This window comes from Gekko japonicus, unplaced genomic scaffold, assembly GCF_001447785.1.
Source record: "Gekko japonicus isolate JY-2015 unplaced genomic scaffold, Gekko_japonicus_V1.1 scaffold392, whole genome shotgun sequence".
NCBI classification, from domain to species: domain Eukaryota; kingdom Metazoa; phylum Chordata; class Lepidosauria; order Squamata; family Gekkonidae; genus Gekko; species Gekko japonicus.
The window spans coordinates 996,713-1,010,853 of NW_015174853.1; the positions used below are offsets into that span (position 1 = coordinate 996,713).

At 43.4% G+C, this 14,141-nt stretch overlaps 1 protein-coding gene across 1 annotated transcript in view; it reads right to left on the bottom strand.

Annotated features, from left to right (window-relative positions):
* WDR64 (WD repeat domain 64) overlaps positions 1-13,692 on the bottom strand; it is a gene marked incomplete at its 3' end in the record, with an annotated part of 128,473 nt that extends 114,781 nt beyond the window's left edge. The window contains exons 1-3 of the mRNA XM_015424565.1: positions 13,539-13,692; positions 11,727-11,857; positions 660-762 (exon numbers count right to left, since the gene is read on the bottom strand). Coding sequence (XP_015280051.1) covers positions 660-762; positions 11,727-11,857; positions 13,539-13,692 — 388 coding nt within the window. The remainder of the gene's footprint in view (positions 1-659; positions 763-11,726; positions 11,858-13,538) is intronic.
* Positions 13,693-14,141: the final 449 nt, after the last annotated feature.

Consider the following 14,141-nt stretch of genomic DNA (forward strand, 5'->3'; position numbering starts at 1 on the left):
TAAAGAAGATGACGTGTTTTTTCAAGAATGGAGTGATTTTAAAACATATCTGGAAAAGAACTGGGATGTGAAACAAAACTTAATATGTTTAGATCAATATTAAGTCAAATGATGTTATCTTTAGACCGTAACGATAAGAAATTGATATAGCTGATGATATGAAGCAATTTGGAGCAGGGGGAGAAGTATTGCGGGAAGCCACCGGAGGGAGGGGAGGAATTGGGAACGGGGTAGACAATTGATAGAACGAAATGATTTAATTTTATTTATACATTAAAAAAACAAAATGATTTAATTTTATTTATACCAAAAAAAAAAAAAAGATTTGATTTATACCAAAAAAAAAAAAAAGACAGGATATCAATATTTTAAGTAAAACAAATAAAAGTATAATTTAGGACACTTAATTAAAATATATTTCTTAACTAACATTAACAACTAACTAGCATGGATTTTGGAGAAACAGAAACAAAGAGCATCATCCGTTCCATTCATTTGGGAAGAATGAAAACTTAGTCATGATGGGAACCAGCATTAAAAGGAAACTTCTAATGGAGCATATGGCAATGTGAGAACAAAAGTAGCTACATGGATTTCATTATATTACCTATATTCATGAGAAATTACATAGAAATTTTATTTGGGATGAAACATCCAACCTGCTTTTGTAATCCGCTGCTTTTTGGATACCAGGAAAACCATGTTTTCTTCATCAAGTTGGGCAGCAAGAGCATCACCTTCCACTATGAAATAGCCAAAGAGCTAAAACAAAACAAAGCACATAATTATGATACCAAAGATTTAAAAAACTTAATTGCCCAAATTACTACAGCACACCAAATGTGTATATATGTACCAAATGTATCTATGCCCAATGTGTGTATGTATAGATATGTGTGCACTGGCACAGATAGATTAGAGAGAGAGAGAGAGAGAGAGAGAGAACCTGTGCTACTACCTGTGCTACTACCTGTGCTACTACCTAATAGAATATGATCAAGATTTATGAAAGCAGAGACTAGATAGTCAGCCCAATAGCTGAGTGGGAATAGGAGCAGTGGTGTGACAGACAGGCTAGGTTCAGCCTCTCCCTAAGAGCAGCCAATGAGAGCTGATGGAACGTTGAGAGCAGGAGACTTGAAAACAGTAGTTTAAAAATTACAGAGGTTAGTAGCTGAGAAGCTGACAGTTTAAGGGCTGAGATTAAAAAAGTTTTTCTGACTGAGGGGAACTGTACAACTGAGCTGCTTGGAACAGGCTGACATAGGTCCCGGTCACACGGGCAGGAAACTGCGGGGGGGAAGTGTGGCAGTTTGCCCCGGAAACTAGTACCTCGGAGGTACTAGTTTTTTGCCGCGTGGTTTCGGCAGGAAGCCTCGTTTGAGCCACGGGAGTGCTACACTTCCCAGATGTGCCGGTGAGATCGCGCCCGGAAAACCCGCATGTCTTCCGTCTGACTCGCATGGCTAATGTTCCGTGTGACCGCAGCCATAGTAAATTTGTAACTAAAGGATCCCAGTTGTAGGTATAGGGCCTCGGTTCAAAAGTTCAATGAAAGTGAAACTTTGTTTCTTAGACTTTACTTTCCTCAGTGTTTTGTTCTTATACATGAAAGCTTTCTTGTTTGATTAACCCTGTGGGCTGCATGTCTAAGGGGAAGGAAGAAGCACAGACAAACACACACAATTTAATATCTAGGTCTACATAATACTTTCTAGGATATGAATGAATGGTGGCAGTGAGTGATTGGAACAGTGTTTGAGCCCCAACCCCAACAGCTCTGTGTGACTGAGGGCTGATTATTAAAGCGGGCTGGGCTACCTTGTCTGTGGATGTCTCTGGGCATGAGAGGACCTGAGGTGTGAGATAATCATAACTCTCTGTAGATTTTAAAAGAGACAAGAAGGGCAGTGAGTGTGACGTCCTGACCTACGTATAACCCAGAACCTGAAGAAGAGAGGTTGTAGAGGGTGATAGGCACTCTGTGTGAGTGGACAAGAGGCATCACAATGGGCTTCCCTGCTCAAAGTCTAACCACACTACCCAAGACTGTTCCAAATTATTTAAGATATGTCTACATTAAGATATATCTTCATGGAAAGCCTATCAGCATAACTATCATTCAAGTTTATGCCCCAGTTACCGACGCTAAAGAGGAAGAAACTGAAAGCTTTTATGCAAGTGTCCATGAAGAAATTGATCACACACCTAAGCAAAATATGTTAATAATTACAGCTGACTGAAATGCAAATGTGGGAAAAAGTAGAATCATATATTGTCATACAATTTGGGCTAGGAGGATCAAATGAAGCAGGAAGTGACTCATAGAGTTCTGTGAACACAACAAGCTGTTCATTGTGAACACAGGTTTCAGGCAGATGAGAAGATGATTCTATGTGTGGACATCACTGGATGGCCATTACAGAAATTAAACAGATTAAACTGGAAGCAGAAGATGGAGAAGCTCTATTCTCTCTGCTAAAACAAGGCCAGGAGCTGATTGTGGTACAGACCATGAACTGTTAATATTGAAAATTAGAATGAAGCAGAAAAAGAACCCTAAAATATTCATAATGCCAAAATACAATCTATACAACATTCCTGAGGAGTTTAAAGACTATGTAAAGAACAGATTTGCAATACTAAATTCAAGTGAATGGGAACTGAAAGGACTATGGGTTGAAACCAAGGAAGAATGCACAACAACTATTCCTGTAGTCAAAAGAAATTATTTATTTTTAAAATCAGATTTATTAGGCCACCCTTCCCTGCAAGCAGGGCTCAAGGTGATTTACAACAGAAACAAAAACAATAAATAGTTTAATTTAAAACCAGAATTAAAAATACCTAAAACATAAATATTAGAAGCCTCAATGGATGACTGATGAAACTCTTAAAATTGCTAAAGACAGATGAGAAGCAAAAGTAAAAGAAACAGAATAAGAAGTCTAACTGCAGCATTCCAAAGACTTGCACACAGAGACAAAGAGAACTATTATAATAACCAGTGTAAAGAAATGAAGAGAACAAAGGAAGAATAAGAGATCTGTTCCACAAGATCTAAGAAATCAAGAGGAAATTAAAGCACAGTTAGGCATGCTGAAAGATCAACATGGAAATACATTAACTGAACAGGACAAAATAAAGAAAAGATGGGAACAATACACTGAAGAATTATACAGAAGAGATGAAAGGATGACAGATTCCTTCCAAAAGAATCTTTTGAAGAAGAACCTGGAATTTTAGAAAGGAAGTGAATGCTGCACTGAGCGCAATTGGGAGAAACAAAGGATAGATGGCATATCAATAAAGCTGTTCCAAGCCACAGAATGTTCATCAAAATCTTAGCAAGAATGTGCCAACAAATCTGGAAAACAAAACAATGGCCCACAGACTCGAAACCCTCAATTCACATTCCATTTCCAAAAAAGGGGATGTCAAAGACTGCGGTAACTCTCAGACCACCACATTAATTTCTCATGATGCTCAAAATTTTACAGCAAAGACTGTTATATGGAATGAGAAATGCCAGATGTTTAAGCCAGATTCAGAAAAGAGACACTAGAGATCATATTGCAAATTGACATTGGTTACTGGAGTGTTATGAAAGAATTTCAGAAGAAAACCAACTTGTGTTTCATAGAGTACATAAAAACTTTTGATTGCATGGATCATGAAAAGCTGTGGTTGGTTTTAAAAGAAATGGGTGTGCCGCAACATCTGATTATTGTGATGTGCAACCTATATTCCAGACAAGAGGCAACTGTTAGACCAGAATATGGAGAAACAGAATGGTTTCTGATTGGCAAAGGTATCAGACAAGGATGTTTTTTATCTCCCTATCTCTTCAATCTATATGCCGAACATATCATAAGGAAAACTGGATTAGATTTAGAAGTAGGTGGAATAAAAACTGGTGGAAGGAACACTATGATACTATATTACTGGCAGAAGATAGTGAAGAGTTGAAACAAATACTGATGAAAGTTAAAGCAGAAAGTTCAAAACAAGGATTACAGCTGAACATCAAGAGGACAAAAGTAATGACTACTGAGAAATTATACAACTTGAAGGTTGATGGTGAAGAAACTGAAGTTGTTCAAGATTTTCTATTCCTTGCCTCCATCAGCAACCAAAAGGGAGACCACACCCAAGAAATCAGAAGGAGATTGAGACTGGGAAGGGTAGCCATGAAGGAGCTAGAAAAGATGCTTAAGTGTAAGGATATGTAACTGGTGACCAAGATCAAAGTAATTCAAATGACAGTATTTCCCTATTACTATGTATGGATGTGAATGTTGGAAAGTGAGGAAAGCAGACAGAAAGTCGATTCACTTGAAATGTGGTGTTGGAGGAGAGTTTTATGGATACCATGGATTGCCAAAAAGACAAACTAGTTCTAGATCAGGGGTCTCAAACATGCGGCCTGCGGGCTGGAAGTGGCCCACCCAGGGCTTTAATCCAGCCTGTGGCTCTCTCCCCCTCCCCATCCTCAATCTTCTGAGCTGCCGCTTAGTGCAGGGAGCAGAGCGTGGGGCTACTTCCCAGTTCCCAGCCACGTGGATTGGGTAGAGCTTTTTATTCCCTTAAGTCTGCTGTGAAATGGAGAGGGAGACTGGTTGTTAATGCTGCTGTACTTCGGAGTGGTTTTCTTTTGTATTGATTGTACTTCGGGCACCAGCAGCATGAGTCTCCTGGAGCTATTTCTTTAAGTGTGCTCTGTGTGTGAGTGAGAGAGAGAGAGTTTGGGCATTAACATTGCTGTACTTTGGGATAGTTTTCTTGTGTACTGATTACATTTGAGGCATCAGCAGAGTCTCCTGGAGCTATATCTTTAAGTCAGCTGTGTGTGTGTGTGGGGGAGAGTTTGGTTGTTAATACTGCTGTACTTTGGGGTAGTTTTCTTTTGCATTGATTGCACTTGAGGCACTAGCAGAGTTTCCTGGAGCTGTTTCTTTAAGTCTTCTGTGTGTGTGTGGGGAGGGTTAGTTGATTGCAAACATTTTTATGCATCTTGATAGAGTCTTTTGTGTTTATTGAGTTTGGTACAGGAGCCACCTAGGTTTGCTAGAGCAATAATCCCTGTCCCAGGTTTTTGCCTCGGCTATCCAGGTCATGGCTCAGTTGAAGAACTTCTGCTTGTCATGCAAGGTTCTATCCCTGGCACCTCCTGTTAAAAGAACCAGGCTTTGGCTTATTATGAGAAAGACTTCAGCCTGAGAACCTGAACAGCCACTGCCAACTCTGAGTAGATCTGGAAGGGAAGCTTACAATGCCCAGCCATTTAAGGTTTTCCTTGGGTCCTAGGCTCAGATTATGGACCATGAGAGAAGGCTGGGGAAGTTAAAGTAGCATTCTCTGCACAAGCTAAGACACTGCCGCTGCCAGGCTTCAGAGTGGTGGTTAGGCTGGGGAAGACTCAGTGATGGGGGAGAATATGGGATTCCCGCCCTGTGAGTTTTGTAGGCCCCCACTTCTATAATGGCGCTTTTACCCACATTAAATAACGCACTTTCAATACAAATTGCAACTGGATTTTATTGTGTGAAATGGCAAAACCCACTTGCAAATAGTAGCTGAAGAGGACTGAAACTGCATTATTGTGCTTGAGTTGAGCCGGGGCCACCAAAGCCTGAGCGACCTCAAATCCCACCCACCCACTGAGTGTCCAAGCCTGGGGCACCCGCCCAGAGCCTCTTTCTAGAGGCCGTTGTATTTATTTCCACAATGGGCCTTTTTCCTAGTGTACACAGAAAAAGTATTAGAAGGAAGAACCATACTTCTTTGTTTTTGAGAACATTATATGTGGGATAAAACCTCTGTTCAAATTCTACTGTGATATTTTGATTATATAATCCATCAGAAGTATATGTTGTGATTATTTGGTGTAGTGGTTAAGTGCACGGTTAAGTGTAGTGGTTAAGTGCATGGACTCTAATCTGGGAGAACCGGGTTTGATTCCCCACTCCTCCACTTGCAGCTGCTGGATGACCTTGGGCAAGCCATAGTTCTGATAAGAGCTGTCCTTAAAAGGGCAGTTCTCTCAGAGCTCTCTCAGCCCCACCTACCTCCCAGAGTGACTGTTGTGGGGAGGGGCCCGGTGGTGGACCTGCAAGGCCGGTGGGAGCGTGAGGAAGCCCCATGAAGGCCCCCGACCCCCAACGGTCCTGGCCGCCACTGGTGGCAGCCTTGCGGCTCCACTGCCGAGCCCCATCAGGGGCCCGGCGGTAGACCTGCAAGGCCGGCGGGAGTGCGAGGAAGCCCTGCCAAGGCCCTCCCTGGCCCCAGGCAGGCAGGGGTGGGGAGAGGCGGGAAGGAAGCAACTTACCCTCCCTCTTCTCCTGCCTCCTCCTGGCTGAATGAGGTCCGGAAGCGGGGCGGCCGGAAGCAGGGGGTGGGGCTTCGTCATGTGCCCCGCCCCCCTGCACCTCACCCGGGGGAACGGCGATCCCCCGCGATTCCCCTAAATCGACCTCTGGCCTATCCCCAATGATAAGGTCTGATGGTACAAAAGCACAGCTGTATCTAATACTCCTTTGAGGGCTGTCTTATAATTAGCCCTTGCAAGAAATTAAGATAAATAGTAAAATAATGAAATTGCAAGTCACTTGCGAAGCATTGTAAGTCAGAGCAGCTGTCTTGACGCCATCTTGGGGAGGAGTCGGAATCACATCTGTAATTAGCTCTATGCAGGGCTTGAACTGGAGAGATCATACATGCTAAGCCTGCGCTTCTCTGCTCAAGTATATATGGCTGGTTTTGACCCAAGGCCTGACAGGGCATTCCAAGCACCCTCTGCTGTGTTGTGTTTCTGTGTGTGCAATCGGGTGTGCTGTTAGAAGCATGCTTTGCTCTGCATGATGTGGGCTCTCTTCTTGCCTCTTCTGTTTTAATTTCCCTGTTGCTGGCCAAATAATGAGCTCTGCCTTATTTCCATCTTCCTTATGGCTGAGATTCCCCCCTCCCTTCTGTTTCTCTCCTGGTGATCTTCCCCCAGTGAACTACTGAGAAGTTAGGAAATTATTCCATGGTAGGAAAATTCCAACTGAAAACTGGATCCCCACTTGAATCTCCATGGTCCGGCCTTTTAAAAAGAGAAGTGGGCCTGGTAGGAAGAAGAAACAGCTTCTTTTCCCCAATTGATTTGAAACATTTAATGTGATACAAATGAGGCTTGTGGAAAGCCTGTCATGGAAGTGAATGCTGATCAGGCCTTCGTTCCTCATGCATATGAGGGGATACTTGAACTACGCATGGCTGAGTGATTGGATAGAACCAGAAAAGATGCGGTGGTTATTCCAAGGGTATCTGACATTAGTTTGGAAATGTCCCTATGTATTCAAGGTTGATAAACAACTAGACTGGGAGAGATGCTGGAGGGGGGAAAAAACTTTGCTTGTATTATTCTGCTGACAGATCAGGTCCAATACAGGATTTAGGGCACCTTTTGAAATGGAAGCCTGCCTGGCATTCTAAGCCATCATGCCAAATACAAGCTGGTTCATCAGAGAGGAAAAGGGTCATTTTAAAGTCAGTCTACTTTTAAATCTGTGTATCTTTCCCCTTTGATTTATACCCTTGGGCAGCATAAAGACAACCTTTGTCTTACATCCGAGGGCTGATTTATCCATGGCCTCAGCAGGGGGACTTTGGCAAGTAATCATTTCTTTGTCAGATACCAGAATTTTAAGGAGCTTAAGCTGCAGCTAATGTGAAGTTATTAGCATAGCAATTGGGGCAGAGTCATCCAGTTCCATTGACTGCCTTTTAAAAATCCACAGTCCATTTAACTCTGAAAAACTGGGTGCAGTATTTATCCGTGAAGGTGATTTGGGGCTGCTTTGATGGCCTATCGCAGGGGTGGCCAAACTTTCTTCATACAAGAGCCACATAGACTAAATGTCAGATGCTCGAGAGCCACAAGTTGACTTTGGAGGAAGAGGCGGGTTTGGGGGAGTGGCATGAAAGTGACGTCACAGGAAGGGACAGAGAAAGAGAGAGAAGAGAGACAGAGAAAGAGAAAGATAGATACAGAGAGAGAGGGAGAGAGAGAGGGACAGAGAGAGAGGCGGGGACAGAGAGAGAGAAAGGGACAGAGAGAAACAGAAAGAAAGACAAAATGACAGAAAGGAGGAGAGAAAGAGAGACAGAAAGAGAGATTTAAAAGCCCATGGTGGGGGAGGAGAGAGAAAGGCCTGGCCTGGCTGGGGCCCTCCCTCCCTCCTTCCCTCCCTCCCTCCCTGGCAGAGAGAATCCCCTACAGCCCCCCCCCCCATGGTGCTGGTGGCGAGAGACCCATGAAGAGCCTCTTGCCATGCTCTGCTTAAAGGCCTATGGAGGGGAGGGAGGCAATGGCGTGCCCTGGCCAGAGCCCTCCCAAACTCCCTCCTTCCCTGGCAGACACCATCCCCCGCTTGTGGTGAGGAGGCCCTGTGCCCCCCCCCGAAAACAGTCCCTGCCACCCTGCTCTGGAGTGCCCACCGACTGTGGACTGTTGGGAGCTGTGGGCAGGGCTTAGTTTCCAGGAAGCAGCCCCTTCCCACCCACCCAACTCCAACAAAGGCTGGGCCCCTGGGGAAAAAATCCTCCGCTTTCAAAGTGGGGGGGCAGGGGGGCAAGGCTCAGGAGCTGCAGAAGAGGGCTCCAAGAGCCGCATACAGCTCATGAGCCACAGTTTGGCCACCCCTGGCCTATAGGAACCCCTATGCTTTACTTGAATCTGCACTTGACTGAAACCTTCAATACATGTCGTGTTAATATAATACATTTCCATTGAGCTTCACATATGGTTAATAGCAGAATGAGTTTCCTGGGTTGAATAGTATAATTATTGAGAGATTCCAGAGAGTTAGCTGTGTTGGACTAAACATCTTCTAGAACCTTAAATTCTCATGAATTTATTGTGGCATGAGCTTTTGTGAACCAGGGCACAATTTATTAGATTCATGTATCTGATGTAGTGAGCTCTGGGATACAAATCACATGCCACAATAAATGTATTCGTCTTTAAGGTGGCACAAGACCATTTGTTGTAATGACTTCAATATTTCCTGGTTTATACCTGACAGTGAAACTTCCACCACTGTGTATGTATTTGACTGCAGAGAAGATTCAAAAAGAGACTGCTGAACTAGAACAAGTTTAGGACAATGGACCCCCACCTCCAGGGTTGAGTAGGGACATAGGATTCTTATCTCATTAGTAAAGGTAAAGGTCTCCCTTGCTTGAAAGCCAGTGGAATCCGACTCTAGGGCGTGGTGCTTATCTCCGTTTCCAAGCCGAAGAGCCAGCACTGTCTGAAGATTTTTCCGTGGTCATGTGGCCAGCATGACTAAACAACAAGGCGCATGGAACGCTGTTGCCTTCCCACCAAAGTTGTACCCATTTATCTACTTGCAATTTCTTGCTTTCGAACTGCTAGGCTGGCAGGACCTCACTCCATCACACAGCACTCTCGTCTCGAACTGCCGAGCTACAGCTCAGCATCTTAACCTCTGAGCCACCGCGGCCTTTTATCTCATTACAGATGCTAATTTTCTGCATTTCCTACCTCCCAGCTCTAATTAAGTTGATTACAGTTTGCACTAGGGTTGCCAAGTCCATCTTCCACCCCAGCGGGGGACTTTGGGGACATTCCTGGAGGGGGCGGGGCATCCCTGACGTGATGACATCACATTGGGGACATCCGGCCCCCCCACCAGCTCGTGCGCCAGATCTCCAGAAACGGCAGTTCCCTGTACTTAAAGGAGCCGGTGTTTCCCCTTTAAGAGCAGCCGCATTTCCCTTTTAAGAGCACGAAGCTGGCATTTCCCTGCAAGCTTGCGAAGATCGGGCTTGTGAGGAAACACGGGTTCCACACACTTAAAGGGAGAGAGATGGGTGGCTGTGGGTGTTGGGGGCGGGTAGAAACCCCCCCCCAATGGGGGACCCCTGGCAAACCGGGGGGGTTGGCAACCCTAGTTTGCACTGTACCTCTCCATCCTGACTCCAACTCCTGAGCCTACGGGGAGGGCGGGATAAAAATAAAAATAATAAATAAATAAACAGGCCCTTCTTTGCAACACCCCATACACCTTCTGACCTGGATATAAGGGCTGATTCATTCTATTTGTATCTAATGAAATGATCTTTGACTCGGGAAAATTTATACCCTGAAAAATTCTGTTGTTCTTTAAGGTGCCACTTGGCTCAAACGTTGTTCTTCTACTGCATACTAACACAGCTACCCACCTGAAACTACACACATACAATGTGTGTGTGTGCATGGAGAAGAGCTTCCATAAGAAATATGTAATTTCAAAAATGATCCTCAGTACCATACCTCAAAAAAGAATTTATTTCAGGGTGCTGTTGTGAGGGTGAATGAAGACAGGATTTATATATCGAGTGCTATATTGTAGACATAATACAAATAATGAAGGGGTTTGGAAAGACCAGAGTAGTTATACTATTTTTTCCTGCTAAACTGCCCAAGGTTATATCAAACGGAGACAGACATAGAACATATAGCCTCCCCATTTCTCCTTTATTTTCTGTTAGTTTTTAAGGTGCTACTGGACTCTTGCTCTTTTCTATTTTTAAAGTCTGTTAGTAGCTAGAGAAAAGAAGAGGAAGAGAAGGAAAGAATGATTTAAGACCAATGTTCCAAAGGTTAATAGTGTAATATATAAAGTGCTTAGCTCTGGTCTACTGATATTGCTGGTGAAAAAGGCTTTGTTATCAGCAGCACATTCATCTGAAGAGGGCTATGTGGAACCTGAATGCCTATCTAGCTAATCTATGAAGAGCAGCTAAATGAGGTGTTGCTGTAGATAGTCAGAACATTTATTGCTACTGAAGCATAATACTTTAAGCACAAATATTGGTTGCATCACTTCAAACCGGGTGGGGTGGGGTGAGGGTTGAATTGAAGACTCCAGAGTGCAAAAATCTATGTTTTGTCAGAACAACCCATAGCTGAAAGGCCCGTAAATGTTATTTATAATTCCTGCTTATTTCTAAGTAGCCTTTAAAAATTAAAACAACACAAGATACCCCAGAGAGCATTGTAGGAAAGGATTTCTGTATTCTTAGGGCACCAGCTTGTTACATATGTATTCACTTTGGGTCACAAGGTCAATCTAAAAGAAAAACATCATGGCTTCCTATCCAAAGCTGATGGCGCAGTTTGCTGAATGATTGCTGTATCCTAAGAACTGCCTTTCCAAGAATAGCAGAAAAGAATCGTGATTTATTCAGCAGCCCACACCTTCTGGATGACAGTGCTTCCCATACTCACAGCACAGAGGCCAATCCACTCTCCCCAAAAGAGACAAAATGTCCTCAGATTATCCCAGAATTCACTAAGCATCAATCCTATCACACCGGCAGATTATCTACAAGTATAAACACAAATGTTCTGATACACAGAGCCATATTCCCTGGACACTTTCTGTTCCATTGTTGGCAAATCAGAGGACGCAGGATCAAATCATTTGCAAGGTCAAACCTTAGCTGTTCCCTGTGTGAAAAGGTAACATTCCCACATACCCAGACAGCCCTCAGTCCAAGACCTTCATGCTGTTAACACTTTGATGGTAAATCAGGGTCGTTCTGGTGGTGGTAAGCACATCAGTGTCAGAGTTTGCATAGGTGGGCCCCTAATAAGACGTCTGAAAACAGATCAGGTAGTTTGTTTTTGGTGTGGCTGAGGCATACCACAACTATTAACAAGCAAACAAATGTACCTCACACCATTCTGTCCGCCCATCTGGGTTGTTACTGATCTTCCTGTAGAAGGTTTTAACATCCTGAGGCTTCACTTCAGGACCAAACAGCTCCTGGACTGCAGCACAGAATTTATCATAATCCATTTCCTCTGCAATGAAAGAAAATGTAAATACAAATCTAATAAATTATTGGTTCATAGAATCATAGAATGTTAGAGTTGGAAGGGAACTTGCAGGTCATCTAGTCCAACCCCCTGCACTCTGCAGGAGCATACCCAAAAGATAGCCCTACAACATACCCAAAAGATGGTCGTCCAGTCTCCACTTGAAAACGTCCAGCAAAGGAGCATCCACCACCTCCCAAGGCGGTCTGTTCCACTGCTCAACCACTCTTACAGTTAGGAAGTTTCTCCTGATATTTAGCCGGTAATGACTCCCTTGTAATTTCCACCCATTAGATCTAATCTTGTAATCCGGAGCAAGAGAGAATAGATCCGCTCCATCTTCTACATGACAGCCCTTCAGATACTTGAAGACTGCAATCATGTCCCCTCTAAGCCTTCTCTTTCCCAGGCTAAACATACCCAACTCTTTCAGCCTTTCCTCATAAGACTTGGATTCCAACCCTCTCACCATCCTGGTTGCCCTCTTCTGGACACGCTTGAGCTTGTCAACATCCTTCCTAAAATGTGGTGCCCAAAACTGGACACAGTACTCCAGGTGGGGCCTGACCATAGCAGAATAGAGCGGAACTACCACCTCCCATGATCTGGACACAATGCTTCTGTTAATGCATCCTAAGATTGCATTAGCTTTCTTCACACTGTAGGCTCATGTTTAGCTTGTGATCAACCAGAACACCTATATCCCTTTCACATGTGCTGCTGTTGAGCCAAGTCTCTCCCATTCCATATCTGTGCCTTTGATTTTTTGTACCTAAGTGTAAGACTTTGCACTTATCTCTATTGGAATTCATTTTATTTGTCTCAGCCCACTGTTCCACCCTATCTAGATCCTTTTGAATCCTGACTCTGTCTTCTTCAGAATTAGCAATCCCACCCAGCTTCGTGTCATCTGCAAATTTTATAAGGATCCCCTCTATGTCTTCCTCCAGGTCCTTTATAAAAACGTTGAACAACACCAGGCCTAGGACAGAGCCCTGTGGCACTCCAGTCGAGACTTCCCTCCACGTATACACAGAGCCATTTACAAGCACTCTGTGGGTATGATTTTTCAACCAACCATGAATCCATCCAACGGTTGCACCATCCAGCCCACACTTAACCATCTTATCCTCAAGGATATCATGAGAAACTTTGTCAAATGTATTATTAGTCCTCCACTTCATTTTTCCTCCCTCTCTTCTCTGCTCAATTTCAATAGTGTTTTCTACTTTGTTTTCATTTTTATGAATGAAAATCTCAGTATTTATTTTTTAAAAAATATAGCAGCAAATCCTGAACATATGAAGAAGCTGCCTTATACAAATTAAGACTATTGGCTTATCTAGCTCAGTATAGTCTATTCTGATTGGCAGCAGAAGCTTCTTTCCCAATTCCTGTTTACCTAAAACCCCTTAATTAGAAATAGCAGGGATTAACCCACAATCTTTTGCATGCAAAGTATGTTCTCTGCCATTGAGCAACGTCCCTAATCCTGGAACTGGTTTCCCAGTCCCCTAAAAGAAAGATATTTTTTAAAATTAGAATAATTAAGGAGGAAGGGGAATGTAGATCGCTGTCTGGGTTGATTTGCTTCTTTTTAAAAAACATGTTCTCCATTCTTGCCCCATATTACACACTTTAACACTGAAAGCAGAATTTTCCTTACCACCATCTTTAGTGTACAACCCTTGTCTTTCCTCCCTCTTCTGAGCTACTATTTTCTCAACAAGTTTTTGAAATTCCTTCAAGGAATTTTTAAAATGGACTCCATCAGGAATATCAGGATGGTCTTCATCTTCTGGAATCTTTATTCTAGACATTAAGCTATTTGATGAGATGGATGAAAGTCAGCAAGTTCTTCTTTCTATTTGTGGTTATTTTTATTTGCTTGTCTTCTTCTAGTTGTACCATTTGGTATGGATGTTTAAGGAAATGGCAGCTGCATAACGTTACGTGTTGCTTAGGTGAATGGAAAGTGATCTCTGGACTAACCTGCAAGACATCTCAAGCAGCCCAGTGTGCCAGCAAATACCTGATGTCATAACTCCTCATTGAGTCTCATTGGTCATGGAGTGAGCCTAGATCACAAACCAGCATCACTGGGAAGTTGCTGAAGGTGGTATGAATTGGAAAAGAAATGCTCTTGCAAATGAGACTCAAAACACTTCTTGACATGGTGAAATGGTCATACAGGGTGAAAAGTACTGGGTTCGCCGCATGGAAGACTCAGACGACGACATGCGGTTGCACACGTTTATTGTACCTAACA